The following is an 18,846-nucleotide window of genomic DNA, read 5'->3' on the forward strand; positions in this document are numbered from 1 at the left end:
TAGGGAGAAATTACATTTGCATTGTAACTTTTTTCTTGGGTTAGAATGGACAAAAGGATAAATGTGATTTCTGGGTAGAATGACCTCTCTCTCTCTCTCTCTCTATATATATGTATTTAAATATAGAATTAGGTATGCACATAGATAAAAGATACTTAATTCTCTGGGGCTTGTTTGGGAAACATGGGTCCCTCTTTCCTCCCTCTTTGCTGTTCCCACCCCACCCCCACCCCCTCAGTCACTTCCAGCTCATTAAGGGATTATATTTGGTTTACTTTCTGTTGACAAGGTGTGCACAGTTGTCCAAGGTTCCCGTGGATACCAAAATTGGCAGATGCTTAAGCCCCTTCTATGAAGTGGTGTAGTGTTTTGCATATCATCTACGCACATCCTCCCGTCTGCTTTAAACCATCTCTAGATGACTTATAATACCCAATACAGTGTAAATGCTCTGTAAATAGTTGTGACACTGTATCACTTAGGGAATAATGACAAAAACATCTGTACATGTTTAGTACAGACCCAACCACCGTAGACCTAACTGCATAGTACCTGTCAGCAACTACATAACTTTTTCCTCCCCGATACTTGATATTTTCCATCCACAGTTGGTTGATGTGGAACCCGCACGTGAGGAGGGCAACTGACTGTATACTTACATTGCTATGACTTGATTTTTTTTTTTTTTTTTAAAGTTTTCATTGCATTCATTCACAGTAGTGAGTACTCAGTGGTACCTTTCCATATGGAAACTCATATCCTTTGGTTTTGTTTAATAAGCATTATGTTGATTTTTCTGCCTTCTGTTTCTCTTTCTTGCTGGAGTGTTGTACTCGGCTGCTGAGCCTCCTGGACTAGTCCTCTAATTTTTACATTGTTCTCTATACTTTCCTATCTCCGTGTTGTTCTGCTTGCAGGGAGGATTCCTGAATTTTTATCTTCCAACCTTTCTATTAAGTTTTCATTTTTGCTCTATTTTTAGTTTTCAACACTCCTTTTTGTGTTTTGAATTATTTTTTAATGACTTTTTTTTTTTTTAAACACCTGTTCCTGTGTTGCAGTATCTTCTCTTAACTCTCTGAGGAATTTTCAGTTTTTCTTCTCCGCCTCGGTGATTGATACGTTCAGGTTGTTTGTTTCTGTCCAGTTGGGTAGGCTCCCACAGCAGGGTCTTCTCTCCTGTCTGCAGTGGTGGGCCTGGCTGCCATCACTGGGAAGTGGGTGGGGAGCCTGGAGATCTTAGCCTTCAGGGTGTCAACAGTTTCCCTCCCCTACCCCTTTGCTTTCAACTTTCTTAAGAAAATTAATTTCTTGTCTTTTGCTGGGACCAGGGAATGCTAGGTACCCAGCTATTTAGGAAAAAGGGATGTGGAAATTGAACTGTTTGTTGTGAGAACTCAACCAGCCCTCCAGTCTTAGCTTTTCCCGTATCCCCACCTCCAGTGCTGCTGATTTCCTCAGCTTTTTGGGTGTTCTGCAGTGTAATTTGGGTTCCCTCTTGGCTTTTTTCACTCTGTGGTCTCAGGATTTTACTTTCTGGGGTCTGCTAAGTCATTTATCACTAAGTCATCTGCTTTCTGGTTTTTAATTTTTTTTTTTACTGTTTCCTGTTGCATTTTTTTCTTACGAACTTATACATTTCAAACTCTATATTGCTTTAGAAGAATTTTAGGAGGAAGTTAAAGTACATGATTGCATTGATCTCACCCACCATCTTTGGGAAATTCTTGTTTCTTCAGTGGTTTTTTTAACTGCAAGCAAAACTTTATTTTGAAACATTTAGGTAGGTGTAATTTTCTTTTTGTATTTTTAATTGGCATATGTTGTTGAATTAAGACTGTATGTTTACCAAGATGTTTTACAACTGAAAAATTTTATTTCTTCAGTAAGCACAGGAGCAAATTACAGTGCAGCTTTGTTCTCTGTTCCTGTCGTACAAATAGTCACCCTTCTCCCCATTTTTTTTTTTTAATCCCTGGCTTTTGTCATCCCAAAGAGGAAAATTTCTGTGGCAGGTAAGTTTTGATTATAGTTTAGCGTTCTTCGGCTTTTCTAAAATCCTTTGGACTGTAAGTGTTCTCAGATCGTCCGTGCACTGGTGTCTGTTTGCATTAATGTGTGTCACAAGCACACGATAGCTTTAATGTTTTTGCTGATTCTGACATTTGTCAGTTCTAGGTCGGTGTCAGTTGATTGGTTTAGCTTGTTGCCTGGATGTTCTGTATTCTACAGGTATTCTTGAGCTTTGTTCTGGGACACAGTTAAGTTAGTTGGAAACTATATGATCTTTTAGGTCTTGCTTTCTTTTTTTTTTTTTGAAGGATTTTCTTTTGAGGCGGGTGGTACTGTCACAGGGCTTAGTCCAGCTTTAATTGTTCCCACGACTGAGGCAAGGCTCCTCAGTGTCCTCTCCCCAGTGCTGGGAACGTGAGGTGTTCATCCTGGCCTTGGGTGAGCACCAGGTACCTGCTCGTGGACCCTTCCTCCGGTGTGCACTGGTCAGGGTCAGCTGATGAGGACAGGAGGCCCTCTGTAGTTCCCCGGAGGGCCAGGACATCCGCCTCCCTGGGCTCTGGGGGCCCCAGGCTCCACCGGCCTGCCCTCCCTGGGCCATAGCCTGGAAATGCTCAGCTGGTGAGCTGGGTATCGTACTGCTCACCTTCCTTGTTTCTCACTCCGAGGGGTTACTGTCCTTAGTTGCCTTCTGTCTAGTGTCTTTTGAAAGCTGGTGTTTCGTATATTTTAATCGTTCCTTGGTTGGTTCAGGAGAGAGTGTAAATCTGGTTCCTGTTACTCATCTTGGCCAGGAGCAAAAGTCCTTTATACATACATACGTACATACGTATGTACGTACGTACATGTTTAGGTTCACCAAATAATACAAGTAACTTTATAATGTGTACCTACAAACAAATTAGTCAATGAATAAAAATAGAAACTTTGGAGGGAAAATTTGGCAACACTTCTCAGCATAAAAATTAAAATATGGATTTTTCTTGCTACTTCAAAGGTATGGGTACAGATTTACATATTTTATGTTCTTTGGGAGCCTTGATTCATTATATCCTTGGTTTTTTGTGGTGCACCAGGAGAAATACCCAGCAGTTCCATTTATTAATCAGTTACTTCCAAACACCTTAATTACTATTTGTATTATAATAGCTTAGTATTCATTTAAAAAAAAAAATAAGCACACATAAATTGAAAGAAAAAATGTTATGATTTTAGTCTTAAATAGTCACAGGTATTTATTAATGTAATCTGTGGACAACACACCCTCATGTCCTGTTCCACATTGATTTTTGCCTGGATTTGCTTTTTATCAAAACCCTGGGTAGTGCAGATGGTTAACGTGCTTGACTCCCAGCAGAAAGGCTGGAGATTCGAGTCCATCCAGAGGCACCTGGGAAGTAAGGCCTAGCGACCTACTTCTGAAAAATCAGCCATCGAGCACAGTTCTACTCTGACACACGTAGGGTCATCACGAGTTGGAATCGACTGAACAGCATCTGGTTAATTTTGAAATGGTCAGATATTTTGAACTAGTGGTTTGCGTGGCGTCTGACAGACAGTGACTGTTGCTGTACTTCACATAACATTAAAATACCCCACTGCACCCTCGTGAGTTCACCATGCTAACTGTGAATCCATGTTTGGCAACACCTACATAGCCCATGGTAGGATTGCAGAAAGTGTATTTTATCTAATTTCCAGTTTCCTCTTAAAACATTTGGGTACGTTTTTATACTAAAGGAGAATAAAGGCAGAAGCATGTGTACATCACTGTTAGAACTTACTCCTACCCTCACCGGTTAAGCGCCATAGATCTTTTGTCGTATTGCTGCTGTAAACATGTGAGTTGTAGTAGAAAGCAACTAGTGCTCTTGCACTAAGACTTTATTATACATAAATTCTTCTATTTTCTGTGATTGGCTTCACAATTTGGTATACAGTGTCATTTAAGATAGAGATTGGACAACAGCTCCTATTTATTACTTTTTTACCTTGCTCTGAGCAAGGTGCATTCATATCTCTGAAACTAAAAACAAGAAGCAAAGAATAGTCTTAAGCGTCAGGGAAATGTGACTCGCTGTGCTGCTAAAGCACCCTGTCTGTCACTTGACGAGGTTTCCAACATAGGGACGTCCCTTACTAGGTGATTTCAAGAGATGAAATGTAGGTATTTAATGTTTATGCCTTGATATAATTATAAAGAGTGATCTTAGCGTTAGTTCAGTGTTTAAAAGTAAGGTCTGATGGAAATAACAGCTAAGGCTATTCTTACCTTTAGTCCTTGTTGTGACTGTGAGGAAATATTTCTGTAATTACTACTTGAAATACTTAGTACAAATGACATTTCTCTTACACAGCAATTCCTGTGTGTAAAATACAGTTCCTAACCTTGAAGACAACCAGTGTACTAAAAGCAGTTAAGTGGAAAGGTCACTGAACTTGAGAATGAAAAATTTGGTTCAGCTCTTAAATTAGCAGTTTATTCACTGTGATCTTGACAAGTGACTTGTTTAACCTTGATGAGTTTCTGATTACTCATAAGTAAAAGAAATGATAACATGCTTCTTAAAGTATTTCCATGATCATTGATGGGTGAACCATACGTACATCTCTGGGTGCGTTGCAGGACTGCAGGGGTTGTGATTGTCTTGCTCAGTGGTGTGTAAGCGTCTGGTTCCCTGTCAGGTACATAGTAGTAGTAGATGCTCAACAGATGGTCCTCGTTGAAGTAACTGTCATTCGACCTAGTACTGTCACAGCCCCAGACCTTTTGCCAGGAAAATCATTCAAAAGGTTTACATTGTCATCACAGCAAAATAATACAAATGCAGCTTAAATAATCGGCAACAAGTTACTGTTATGCTGGATGCACCCTGTCTTTGGAGAGAGCAACTTGTAATAGTGTACTTTGTCATTTTTTTAGGAGGAGCAAAATAGAGGCAAGCCCAACTGGGAACATCTAAACGAAGATTTACATGTACTAATCACTGTGGAAGATGCTCAGAACAGAGCAGAAATCAAACTCAAGAGAGCAGTTGAAGAAGTGAAGAAATTACTGGTACCTGCAGTAAGTAATAATTTCCAAATCTTAGATTTGGCTTCCAACCCCCTTTTCAGTTTGATTTTAAACTATTGTAATATTTATGCTAATAAAGTATAGGTAATTATTTGTTAGCAATTTTATTTAACCACAAAATGTCTAATTTATAACTCATTGAATGTAGTATAATAAACAAGCTTAGACATTGCTCAGACCCTCAGCTGGGAAAGCCTGTTTATTTTTTATGAAAGAAGTCTTGTGTGGGGCACAGACTCAACGGCTCACTTTTCAAAAGCAGTACTGAACTTTGACACTTTTGAATCACTCCGTCATTATAGGGGAAGATAAGAGCACGTTACTATCAGTATGAGTGATGAAATGCGCTTTTTTTTGAGGAGCAATATCCTTATAAGCAAGTCATGAATGTGCAGAAGTCTCTACATCCAATATGCTGGATGAGCTGTGTTGCTAGGAAGATGTTCTGTGACTTGCGTGTGTGTGCCAGTCACTCTCCTGGCGCAACCTGTGTCCCACAGAAAGATTAGTGTCCCAAAGTGAACTTTCCCGTAGGATAAAATGTACTTTTAATAAAAATAAAAGCTCACTTTTACTAATGTACCAGGCACCATTCTGAGAACTTCTCATACTTTAGCTCTGTTAATGTTCATTTCTAACATATTAAGAACAATTGAAGTTCATATTAGGGGCCTTAGGTAAGGCATTACAAGTAATTTTGGAGGGTGACAACTCAAGAGAAATGCGCCCAGACACCTTTAGATTTTCATCATCCCTCCTTCTTCCGCTCCCTCCTTCTCTCTCTTTCCCTTCTCCCCCCACCCCCACCCCCACAATCTAGAAATGATGGTTGAACTACTATCAGATTATAATCTTTTTCAGTGGGGAATGAAAATAAATTATTGGTTTTCTAAGTCTTCAAAATATTTTTCTTATATTAGTAAAAATACGTGGAGATGCAAACCCTAACTAGCTATAGAAAAAACTAGGACAGTTATTAGTATTCTGTCCAAAAAAATTTATTGGCATTTACATAAAATGGGTATTGTATCTGGTGTTCTTTATTGTCCAGATAGTCTATTGTACAAATAAACTCACAAAGTCATAAACATTTCTCCTTTCCTTGACAAAATCAGCTCGTTGGAAGAAAAGAATTTCATATAAATTCTGTTTAATAGGGCTTATCAGAAATATAAATTGAAATCTGTATTTGTATACTATTAAGCTATATAATCTTCCTCCTCCTTTTCCTCCATAATTGTTGTAATTTAAAAACTATAGAAAAGGGGGTTTTTGTCAGCATATGGGGCTGTTAGTCCTATGCTCAGAAAAAGTTATTTAACATTTAGCATTTTATTGCTATGTGTAACCAAAAAATATTCAGCTCATATTATGCTAGGCAAATGAGTTCACCAGTGGGTTTTTGTTTTAATATAGCAAGTAGAGCTGTGTGTAATAATTAAAACTCTTACTATTATTCTAATTCTGTAAACTAGTTCTAAAAGATATTAACCTGGGCAAGAGCGTTGAATTAGGAGCTGTGATACTAACTAGCTATGTGTCTTTCAAAAAATCAGTTAACTCGTTTGTGTCTGTTTCCTCTTCCTTTCACACTTTCGCGCTCACACCACACACATACAGACACGCACAGTTTTCTCCACACCATGCCCACAGATTTAGTCATTCTGTGTTCATTTTAATTTCTCAAAATTTCATACTTTTTAACCCGTGATGCATTGTAGTTCATTCAACAAGTGTTTATTGCATGCCTACTGTAACGGTAAACAGTAGTCTAGGCACTGTTTACCGTTGAGGAGGTAGAGAGTATAAAGCCGACTGATGGAGTTCCTTTCTCATGGAGTTTATGTTCTGTTTGTGGTGCGGGGGGGATTGGATCACTGACAAGCAAAACAAATATAAGCTAGGTTGTCATAAAGTGCTGTGAAGAAAAAATAAAGCAGGGTAACGGAATGGAGAATGGTGGATTAGGGAAATAGTATTTTATGTAGAATGAGTAGAGAAGGTCTCCGAGAAGGTCACATTTGAGAGTAAGCCCTACTGAAATGTGGTGCAGCCATGTGGATATAAGTGAGGAGTGTTCTAAACAAAGAGGGTGGTAAGTGCAATGGCCCTGAGGGACATTCGAAGAATACCTATGAGTCCATTGTAGAGCCTGGTGAGCAGAGTAGGAGAAAGAGGTAAGAGGAGGGAATGGCAGATGATGCAGGCTTTTAGGCCGTGGTAAGTGTCTTAGTTACCTAGTGCTGCTATAACAGAAATAACCACAAGTGGATGGCTTTAACAAAGAGAAATTTATTTCCTCACAGTAAAGTAGGCTGCAAGTCCAAACTCAGGGCGTCAGCTCCAGGTGAAGGCTTTCTCTCTCCGTCAGCCTTCTCATCAATCTTACCCTGACTGGAAGCTCCTCCGTGCCGAGACCTCAAGTCTAAAGGACACACTCTGCTCCCAGCACTGCTTTCTTGGTGGTGTGAGGTCCCCCCTCTCTGCTCTGCTTACTTCCCTTTCCTTTTTACCTCTTGAGAGAGAGGGAAGGTGGTGCAGGCTATACCCCAGGGAAACTCCCTTTACGTTGGATCGGGGATGTGACCTGGGTAAGGGTGTTATAATCCCACCCGAATCCTCTCTAACCTAAATTTACAATGACAGAATGGAGGACAGCCACATAATACTGGAAATCGTGGCCTAACCAAATTGACACATACTTTTGGGGGATACAGTTTAATCCATGACAATAAGGATATTGAATTTTAGTTTGAGATGAGGAGCTATTGGGGAATTTCAAGGAGAGAAATAAGAAAATGTAATTTATATTTGAAAGGATCATTCTAGCTGCTACTCTGAGAATAAATTTTGAGGGTGACAGTGAGAGCAGGAATGCCAAATAGGAAGCATCTGTACTTCATGAAGAAATGAAAGTGACTTGGGCTAGCGTTGAATGCGGTGAGAAGTGTTCAGATTGTGGATTTATTTTGAAGGTGAGGCTGATAGGAATTTTGATGGGTTGGGTGCGGTATGATATGTGGTGACTTCAAGGTTCTTAACCCTGAGCAACTGAAGTTGTCTTTTATTTACACTGTTGGGGGAGCAGACTTAAAAGGGAAGTCAGGAAATTGAGTTTGGAAGTGTAGAAGTTGAGATGCTTATTAGATACCAAATGTTGGATATGCATTTTAGTTTTAACAGTCAGAAGTTAGGCTAGAAAATGACACAAGAATATGTCAGTTTTGGAGTCATCATCATACTAAAAGTGTTGAGGTCCATAGAAATGGGATATGGATGGAGAAGGCCCAGGGGAATGTCAGCATAATAGGGAGGTCAGGACCAAGAAGAAGATCCAAAGGAGACTTGACAGGGAGGAAAACCAGGACAGCAAGGAGCGCTGGAAGCCAAGTGAAGACATTCTCAAGAAGTGAATGATCCGTTTTGTTAAATTAAAATGCTAGTGGAGAACCATCCAGTGGATTTGGCAAGTGATGGTCGTTGGTGACCTTGCCATTCAGGTTTTTTGGGAATGTGAGTGTTAGACATCTGATGGTGGTGGGTTTAGGACAGAATGGGACAAGAGAAAGGAACTGGAATTTTTTTTTCTGCCAAGATTTCATTATTAGGTAAATGATCCTGAGCTTCCCCTCCAGGGATCTTATCCTCTACTCCACCTCAGCTACCCCCTCCCAGGGTGGTCGCCTGAGGCCTTCTCATCAGGAATAAAAGCACCCTCCAGACATAGAGTAGCAGAGAGTCCAGCAGTGGGCGTTTCCCTCATTTCAATGAGGAGATAGATGCTGAGTTATGTACTCGTGGGTTAAGTCTCTTGAAGTAGAGTTACTGGGTTAAAGGATTAGGTGTATTTTAAAATTTACTACCTTACTAACACTGAAATTTCTAAGTTGCCTTCCAGAGGATTTGTACTAGTTTATAGTCCTGCTAATATCGTATGAAAATGTCTGTTCGGGGCAGCCTCAATCCTTGGCTGTGAACAGAATTCTCATCTTTGCTTTCCTAATGGGGTTTTTTTTTTTTTTTCTAAAAGACTTTTTATTTTCAAAAATTTGAATAAAGTAATTTTTATTATTTGTTATTTTAGGTCACTTCCTATATTAAAGAGATATTTGATATTGTGGATATTTTTGTAACTTAAAAACTGTATTTTTTATCCTCGCATCTATATCTTGATCAGGAACACCAGCACTAATTTCATATTGTTTCTGTGGGGAATATGATTTCCTTTACGTTATCATTCACAGAAAGAATTTGTAGGTAAAGTTGGAGTTGTCTCTGTATTATTCCAGTATAAAATGTTTCTTACCTTACTGTGTCGAATAGGGTCTTTTTTGGGAGATGTAGAAAGAGAGTTGATTGTATTTTAATGGCTTTCTGCTTGTTTTGTTCAATGTTACATAGCCAGAGATCTAGTTGTGGCCTGAGGGGCCTGAGAGTAAGCAGTGGAGAGGTGGTAGACTTTTTCCTTGTTGTAAAACTTGATAACTCAATATAGTAAATATTCCATTTTGTGTTTTTGCATCTAGTGATATTGAAGGTTTAGAAATCTGGGTAAAGATTGTACCTATACTCCTTGTGACAAGTTTAATATTTCTGATAATTTGGTGATTTGAATGTATACCCCTTAATTCACATCACCCTGCATATAAACTTGCATATAAACTAAAAGTGTGGTAAACAGTTCATATCCTTTAAATTCACCTTCAGGTTTCAAAACAACCTTATGAAGTAGTGACACCCCTCCCCACCAACAAGCAAACTGGCTCAGCATTGTTAGAGCACTTGGTAATTAGTTTGTGTGTGTGTTCAGTGTTCAGATTCCATTGTAAAAGTACTAAGGATTTTGAGGTGATCACATTTCATTCAACATACTTCATTCATTAGTAGAGTTTAACAAATAATATTTTGTCTAGAAAACCTGTTTTGTTGGTGGCGCGAGTTGTCAAGTTGATTCCAGTTCATGGCGACCCCGCGTGTGCAGAATTCCATGGGGTTTTCAAGGCTGTGATCTTTCAGAAGCAGATCACCGGTCCTGTCCTCCAAGACACCTCTGGGTGGACCTGAACCGCACACGCTTCAGCCAGTAGTCAAGCACTTAACCGTTTGCATCACCCAGGGACTCCAGAGAACTTTATCTGAAAATCACCATTTTTTTTGTTTTAGAAATTTCTTTGACTTATTTTAATGCCTTTTGTTTTTGTTTTAATCCCTTTTGTCTCTACTTCCTAAATCACAAAATAATTTTTAAAAACTGCAAAGCTAGGCAAGAGTCATTTCTCAGTCTGTTGTTTTCGAATATCTACTAAAAATACCCACTTCAGGATAAGTATAATCAGTCCAGTAGTTACAATCTCAGTTCCATAAACTTGAACTATACCTGCTTCAGATTCCCAGAGCCTTCTGTATGCTGCTGTAATCACAGTGTGACATCCTTGGTGGAAAATTAAGCTCATTGATAGAAAAGGACTCTAGAGCAGTGTTGTCCTTGCTGATATTTAGTGACTGTGGTCTTGTTGGGCAGACCTAAGCTGTTAAGTCTACCTCCACAGTAGGATAAATTTATTTTTGCCTCCCTGGATGAAGCCAGACTATGGGCTGCTTACGCTGTTTAGTGATCTTTCTTCTGTTCATTGTCAGTCTTATTCCTTACAGTTCATTGTCCCTTAAGTTAGTTAAGTATAGATCAAGTTAAACACTGCCAGTGGCTTGCCATTTTACTTAGAATAAGATTCGAACACCATACTTTAAAAGTGGGGATAGCAAGCGAGCGTTTTGTTGTGTGGTGAAAAAGTGGCTCATAACTGTAAACAAAGTATAGACAATCATGAGAAATGTGTAAAGTCAGAGAGGGGAAATGTTAATGAGATAATTATAGAATTTTGGGTAGCTTTTTTTTTTTTTTTATGTTACTACAATCATTCCCCATGGAAGCAGGAGACAAGAAATCAAATGACATATTGTGTTGAGCAAATTTGCACAGGATCTCTTTAAAGTTTTAAAAAGCAAAGATGTCACTTTGATGACTAAAGTGTGCCTGACCCAAGCGTACCACAGACTGCCAGAAGAATGAACAAATCTGTCTTAGAAGAAGTACACCCAGAATGCTCCTTAGAAGTGAGGATAGAGAGACTTTGTCTCACGTATTTTGGGCATGTTTTCAAGAGAGAGCTGAAGAAGGACATCATGGTTGGTAGAGAAAAAGAGGAAGGACCTCGGTGAAATGGATTGACATGGTGTCTGCAACAATGGGCTCAAACATGGCAGTGGTTGTGAAGATGGCACAGGACCAGGCAGTGTTTCGTTCTGTTGTACATAGGGTCTCTATGAGTAGAACTGACTCAATGGCACCTAACAACAACAACATGTATGTTTAATTTGTTTATTAGAAAACTTTTTTCAGAAAGACATTTGACATCACAATTCTCACACTTTCTCTGTAAGCCCTTCAGAATAAACTGGTATGTTAGCTTCTTGGCCGAAAATTCTGCTTACAGTCTTCGCTTAGTGTTTTACCTAATAAGTTTACAAGTATAACTTCATTTCTGCTGTGAACTATGAAATAATACTTTCTTTTATGTGGTACTTTTCAAATTGCTTTAACATGTATTTGATCCTCACAGAATGTGTGTAATTTACATATTTCATTAATAAGTAAATTATTTTTTATCATTAGGTGATTAGATGTTTTTATTTCCTTTATTCGTTCTATACTAACACTGTAATGTGTTACAAACGTCCAGTGTATTTTGCTTTGTATAACCTGCTTGTAATTAACTTGCCTTGATATGCTCGTGTATTTATTAGGGCAATTGGTTGTGGTGGAGGTCCTTCTTGACTATTTTAAGGACTTTGGCTTTTATGCTCATAAGTTGAAGCCATTTGGAGGATTTTGAGCAGAGGAGTGATATGAGCTGGTCAGTATTTTACAAGAATTACTCAGCACGCTCTGTTTAAAACAGACAACATAGCACAAGAATGCAAGTGAGGAGATTGGTTAAGAGGCTCTGGCAGGGGTCAGCAAGCTACGGCCCGAGGGTTAAATTCAGCTTACCACCTATTTTTGTACAATCCAGGAGTGAAGTTTTTTTTTTTTTCTTTTTAACATTTTTTAATGGTAGGGGAAAATCAAAAGAAAAATGTTCCATGAAATATAAAAATTACATGGAATTCACATTTCACCATCCACATAAAAGTTTCTTTGGAACACAGCCATTCTTATTCATGTACACGTTGTCTGTTACTGCTTTTGCATTTAATGGCAGAGTTAGCTGCCACAGAGACCACATGCACAACAAAACCACTCACTGTCCAGCTCGTTACAGAAGAAGCGTGGAGCTCCTGGACTGTTGCATTCGTCTAGATGGGAGATGATGATAGTTTGGGCCAAGACAGAGGTGAGCGAGGTGGTAAAACATGGTCTGATTCTGGACATATTTTGAAAGTGAAGCTGTTGGGTTTTACCAGTGGATTGTCCTTGGGGTGCTGGAAGCAAGGAGTCAAGGACAGCGCCAAGGTTTTTAGCCTGAGCAGCTGGCAGGATAGAATTACCATACCCTTGATGGGGAAGATGTTACCAGGAACACACTTTGAGTAGCTTAATTTTTGACTTAGTTAAGTTCAAGAGATGCCTGTTGTCCATCCAAGTGTAGCTGTCAAGCAGGCAGTTGGTTATGAGTCTGGAATTCAAGGGACAGAGGCTCATTGTTAACTGTTACTATGTGACATCAGTTCCAACTCTGAGCAACCCTGTATGACAGAATAGAACTGCCCCGTAGGATTTCCTAGACTTTGTTACAGAAGCAGATTGCCAGGTCTTTCTCTTGGGAGCTGCTGGTGGGTTGAAACCACCAACCTTTTGGTTAACAGCCAAGCAGTTAACAGTTGTACCACCAGGTCTCTATTGCTAACCAGTGGGATTAAAAGCCACATACCCTGTATGAAATGACTGGAAGGAGCGAATGAGACAGAGAAATATTCCAAGAATTGAGCCCTGGGACACTCCAAAGTAAAGACGTCAGAGAGATGAAGAAAAAAAGGAGCAAGATGAAAACAAAGTCAGGAGAGTATGATATCTTGAAAGCCACACAAAGAAGGGAATGACCCTGTGTTCTAGATATCACACTCAGCTCTGAATGGGAAGGCCGTTTTAGACGTCACACTCAGCTCCGGACGGGAAGGCCGCTCTGGATGTCACGCTCAGCTCCGAGTGGGAAGGCCGCTGTGGACGTCACGCTCAGCTCTGAGTGGGAAGGCCATTCTGGATGTCACGCTCGGCTCCGGACGGGAAGGCCATTCTGGACGTCACGCTCGGCTCTCAGTGGGAAGGCCGCTCTCAACGTCACGCTCGGCTCTCAGTGGGAAGGCCCTTCTGGACGTCACACTCGGCTCCGAGCGGAAAGGGCATTGTGGACGTCGCGCTCGGCTCCGAGCGGGAAGGCCGCTCTGGACGTCACGCTCGGCTCCGGGCGGGAAGGCCGCTCTGGACGTCACGCTCGGCTCCGGGCGGGAAGGCCGCTCTGGACGTCACGCTCGGCTCCGGGCGGGAAGGCCGCTCTGGACGTCACGCTCGGCTCCGGGCGGGAAGGCCGCTCTGGACGTCACGCTCGGCTCCGGGCGGGAAGGCCGCTCTGGACGTCACGCTCGGCTCCGGGCGGGAAGGCCGTTCTGGACGTCACGCTCGGCTCCGGGCGGGAAGGCCGTTCTGGACGTCACGCTCGGCTCTGAGTGCGAAGGCCATTCTGGACGTCACGCTCGGCTCCGGACGGGAAGGCCGTTCTGGACGTCACGCTCGGCTCTGAGTGGGAAGGCCGTTCTGGACGTCACGCTCGGCTCCGGGCGGGAAGGCCGCTCTGGAGGTCATGCTCGGCTCTGAATGGGAAGGCTGCTGTTACTGTTGTTTTTGTTAGGTTCCGACTCATAGCAACACTGTGTGTAACAGAAGATGCTGTTGTCAAATGCTCTGGTGTCAAATCCAACTCCTGTAGCGACCTGGGTAATAGAGTATAATTTATTCACTTATTAAGTATTGTATCAGAGCATCATTTCTATTCAGATCAACAGATACTTAAACTGTAAGTTTACTGTATGCTAGGCGCTAGGGGTACAGGAAATTGTTTAAGGCAAGATCCTTCCATTTATAGTAGAGTGTCATTTCCATAACTATTTCATGAGACACTTTTCATGAGTATCCTGGGTAAAGGAAGCCTTCAATATGATGATATAAGCATTGTAAACCTCTGGGAGGAACCATTTTGAAATTCAGTTGACCATTCAGAAAAGGGGGGGGGAGGGTATATTCACATGTAACGTTCTAGAGATACCCATTTGAGCAGTGGAAAGTTATAAGTCTAATTTAAATATAGTTGAGCCAAGCTGTTTTAATGCTAAAGAATGGTCACTCTGAAGACAAGAGAAGAAAACTCTTTAGCACCCCCCCTTAACACATGCAATAAAAATGTACCCATTTTAAGTGTACAGTTTGATGACTTAAAACCACTACAATTTTAAGATTCTGTCACTACAAAAATTTCTTCGTGTCCCTTAGACATCAATTTACCACTTCCCCTAGGCAATCACTAGGGTTAGTTTTGCCTTTTCCAGAATTTCATGTATATGAAATAAGTTTAACTTATTTTCATTCGGCATGTTTATCTCTTTGAGATTCACCTACCTTGTTTCGTGGGTGTTTCAGTGGGTTGTTCCTTTTTGTTGATAATTAGTATTATATCTGAATAGCTAGGCCACAGCTTGTTATCCATTTACTTGTGGTTTTGATTTTCATTTCCCTGAAGACAAATGATGTTGAAAATTTTTCATGGGCTTCTCGACCACTGATCTTGTTTGGTGAAGTGTCTATTCAAATCTTTCCATCTTTTTTTTTTTTTTTTTTAATTGGGTTGTTTGTCTTCTTAAGCAGTTATAAAAGTTGTTATATATTTAGGGTATAAGTCCTTTATCAGACAGATACTTTCTCCCAATCTGTTGCTTGCTGTTTTGGTTTTGTTTACTTGCTTTGTGTGTGTGTTTCTTTGTGTTTTGTGGGAAGGTTTTTAATTACAAATATAGTTTCTTCAGCCAATAAAGGGCTATTCAGATTTTCTGTTTTCTTATTTTTCAAACAATTTGTCTCTGTAATCTAAATTGTCAAATCTGTTAGAATAAAGTAGTTCATAATACTTTTTATTTTTTTAATTTCTGTTGGATCTGTAGTAATGTCCTTTCTCATTTGTATTTGTGGCTTCTCTTTTTTTTCTTGATCAGTCTAGTTGAGCTTTATATATTTTATCGATCGTTTAGAGGCACCAGCTTTGTGGGCTTAATGATTTCCTCTGCTCTTTTTCTATTTCATTGCTAACTGCTCTTACACCTTCCTTCTGCTTTATTTGGGTTTAATTTTATTTTCAAGACTCTTTAAGTGGAAGCTAAGATTAGTAATTTGAGACCTTTCTTTCTACTTTTGAGACCTTTCTATTGAAGCTATAAAGTCCCCTCTGAGTAATATTTTAGCTGCATTCCACAGATATTCTTATGTTGTATTTTTAATCATCATTCAGTTGAAAATATTTTCTAATTTCCTTTGTTATTTCTTCTTTAATTCTGGGTTATATTCAAATATTTGAGGTTTTCCTATTTACCATATTGTTACCGATTTCTAATTTAATTCTGTTATATGTAGAGAATGTAATCTATAAGGTTTCAGTCTTTTTTAACCTAAGTGACATTTTTATAGCCCAACATGTGGTGTTTGGATGAACGCTCATGTACACTTGAAAATGTGTTTTCTAGAGTAATTGGGTGGGTATGTGTTCTACTAATGGCATTTAGATAAAGGTGGTTGAAAATGTTGGTCAGGTCTCTGATCCTTACTCATTTTGTTCTAATCTTGTCAATTACTAGAAAAGGTATGTAAAGATCTCCAGCCAGAGTAGTACAGTTTTGTTTTATTTATCCTGTAGTTCTTATATTAGATGTGTATACATTTATTATTTTTACATCCACTTGGGTTTGAATCTTGATTCTATTTATTAACTGAATTACCTTAAAACCGTTGTGCATCAGTTTACGTTTATGTAGTCAGAGTAATAGCCCCACTTTGTAGTTTTGTTCTAAGGATTAAATGAGTTAATAGAAAAAAAAAAAAAAAAAAAGCCCGTGGATAGAAAGTGCTAGCTATTGGTCTTAACTATTTCTGTGCTTGGTTGAATATTTTTGCAGGAAACGTGTCTGGAAAGTGACTCACTGAGATTTGATCTGTGATTTCACAATGAAATGGAAATGTTTCATTCTCTGCCTTGGCAGTTTGTGTATCTTTTTATCAAATTGGTAATTAATTATCCCTATTAAAATTTATGCAGAGATAAAGTAATCTCTTAATTCTGTTCTGGATAGGAAATCAACTTTTAGGAGGGTCATTCTGAGGTCATCAGTGATTACTAAAGAAGGCTTAAATTTCCAGTTAGGGAGTTATTTCCTCTCACCTAAAAGCAAAGTAAAATCTTGGATAAAAACTGTGTGTCCCATTAGTAAAAAAAGTGCCTTTTAGATTGTGTGTTAGGCTAATCTTTGAATTATCTGATAAACGTGTTGATTTAGAAGAATAATTGCGCTCTGTAGGAATGTACTTCATGAAATAATTGGCATTTGAATATAAAAAAAAAAAAAACCCAGAGCCATCGAGTACATGTATATAAAAATAGTTGTTCCTATCTGAAACAAAGAGTGAAGTTTTCTAACGATGCCAAGCCCTGTTTATGTAGGTGAAGCACGTCTGTACAGAGATACGATATTAGTGTGCTCTTACGGAGCCATCGAGGAGCACACACTAGTCTTAAGATAATGGCAACTGTTAAGAACTGGTTACCTCTACTACAGCATTGCGAGGTCAGTTGCAAGTTCAGTTCCTGGTCTCAGGGTACCACATGAAAGAAAGTCATTCTTCCTTATCCACAAAATGTACCTTTATTGCTAGTCCACGATCTCATCAAGGCAGACTTTTGTTCACAGTGGGAGAGTAACCAAGAAGCATTATGAAATCATCTGTTAACCTCACTAAAAAATGACATCCTGTGTAAAAAAAAAAAGTCTCTTCTGTCTCGTGTGTATGCACACATGCACACACACACATTATGGGATGGCTCTGCTGTCCCAGGTCTCAGATATCCCTCTTTCCATTAATCCTCATTCCATTTGGCTGTAAAGTATTAAATAATATTTTTCCTCATCAAACTCAAGACTTGACTCGGGCATATGCCCTATGATCTTTTCTAGTATTCTCACGAGAGACCTAAAAAACACTAGAATTTGAAATCGGGGGGCTGCTCTGAACGAAGCTAGTATGAAGACTGAGAAAGTAGAAGTGAGAGAGATATATACCCAGATCTTTTTTATATACCCACGTATATACTCATGTTTCCTTTTCTCACTGTGGTTTCTCCTCCTGTTTAAATTGGAATGGAGGCCAGAAGTTTTTGTAGGGGAGATGGAATACTAAACTGGAAAGGCTAAACTAATTGAGTAGCATTAACCCGTATTAGAGAAAATAAGCGATGCAGCTTCTGAAGTTTACTTTATATCCTGATAATTCAAGACACATTTTGGCACACAAAATGTACCAGTTCCAGTCAGTCAGTAAAGTGTTTATCGTCAAGCTTTTTGACTTTATATGGTGGTTAGTGGATATAATGGTGTCTTGAGGGGTGGGGTTCTGTGAGTTTACTTATAGGTATTTGAGAACTTGAATATAAATCAATTTTTAACATAACTGATCTCTTTATGAAGCTGCATAACCAAATATATATACATAGCTGAAACCCTGTTGCCATCAAGTCATTCCGACTCATGGCAACCCAGTGGAACAGAGTAAAACTGCGCCCAGAGGGTTTCCAAAGCTGTAATCTTTATGGAAATAGACTGCCACATCTTTCTCCTGCAGAGCAGCTGGTGGGTTTGAACTGCTGACCTTTCAGTTAGCAGCCAAGTGCTTTAACCACTGTTCCACCAGGGCTCCTTCTTTCAGTGTGTACATAGAATTCAGCAATATTAAACTAAATTGCTCTAATGACACATTTCCAGTTGAGGATTGTGAAATGTAAAGTTGCTGTCAGTTACTTCAAGGAACATTGGGAAATTTAATAATATTTATCAAAACAAAATCAGTTTTAAGTCACTTTTTAAAAAGCTACAAATGTCAGTATCATCAAAATCTGGGAGAGTAGTAAAGAGAAAAGAATGTCAGGAAATATTTTTTAATAGTTTGTCTTTTATATTTCTCAAATATTCTGTTGTATCTGTTGCCATCTGCATTTGACTTGGAGTTAACTGTATTGCTTATCACCTGAGAGTAAGTTAAAAGGTTTAATGAGTAAGATAGTGAAAGAGATACTGACTGTAAAGATAGAGGGAGTTGTAAGTTTCTAAGGGAATTGTTAATAAACTGATGGCAGTACCTTAGTTCCTGACCAAAAGTGTCAAAAATTGAAGTGGATTGTATTGTTGGCCACATTGTCATTTTATTGGGAAAGAAGGCAAGACATCAAAAGGTACATCCAAAGGCAGCCAGCTGTAGTGCACTGGCTCCTTGATAGAGCTGTAACATGAGAGAGCATCTCTCTCCGGTAAAGAAAGGTGTTGCCGCTTGCAAAGCCATCTTAATCTGAATGGGAGATCTGTCTAGGGACCCGCAGCACAGTAATTAGCGGTCTCTTCAGAGTGTCAGAGCAGAATTACCATTGTAATGGTTTAGCTGCAGGATGAAAGGA

The 18,846-nt window shown here is 39.4% G+C and overlaps 1 protein-coding gene across 7 annotated transcripts in view; it reads left to right on the top strand.

Moving 5' to 3' along the window:
* QKI (QKI, KH domain containing RNA binding) overlaps positions 1-18,846 on the top strand; it is a 156,277-nt gene that overhangs the window by 98,215 nt on the left and 39,216 nt on the right. For all 7 annotated transcript variants that reach the window (XR_010323259.1, XM_064293120.1, XM_064293121.1 and 4 more), the window contains exon 4: positions 4,937-5,080. Coding sequence is in view for 6 of the 7 variants with exons in the window: in XM_064293120.1 (XP_064149190.1) it covers positions 4,937-5,080 (144 nt within the window). In the remaining variant the exon portion in view is untranslated. The remainder of the gene's footprint in view (positions 1-4,936; positions 5,081-18,846) is intronic.

This window comes from Loxodonta africana, chromosome 1, assembly GCF_030014295.1.
Source record: "Loxodonta africana isolate mLoxAfr1 chromosome 1, mLoxAfr1.hap2, whole genome shotgun sequence".
Classification (NCBI taxonomy): domain Eukaryota; kingdom Metazoa; phylum Chordata; class Mammalia; order Proboscidea; family Elephantidae; genus Loxodonta; species Loxodonta africana.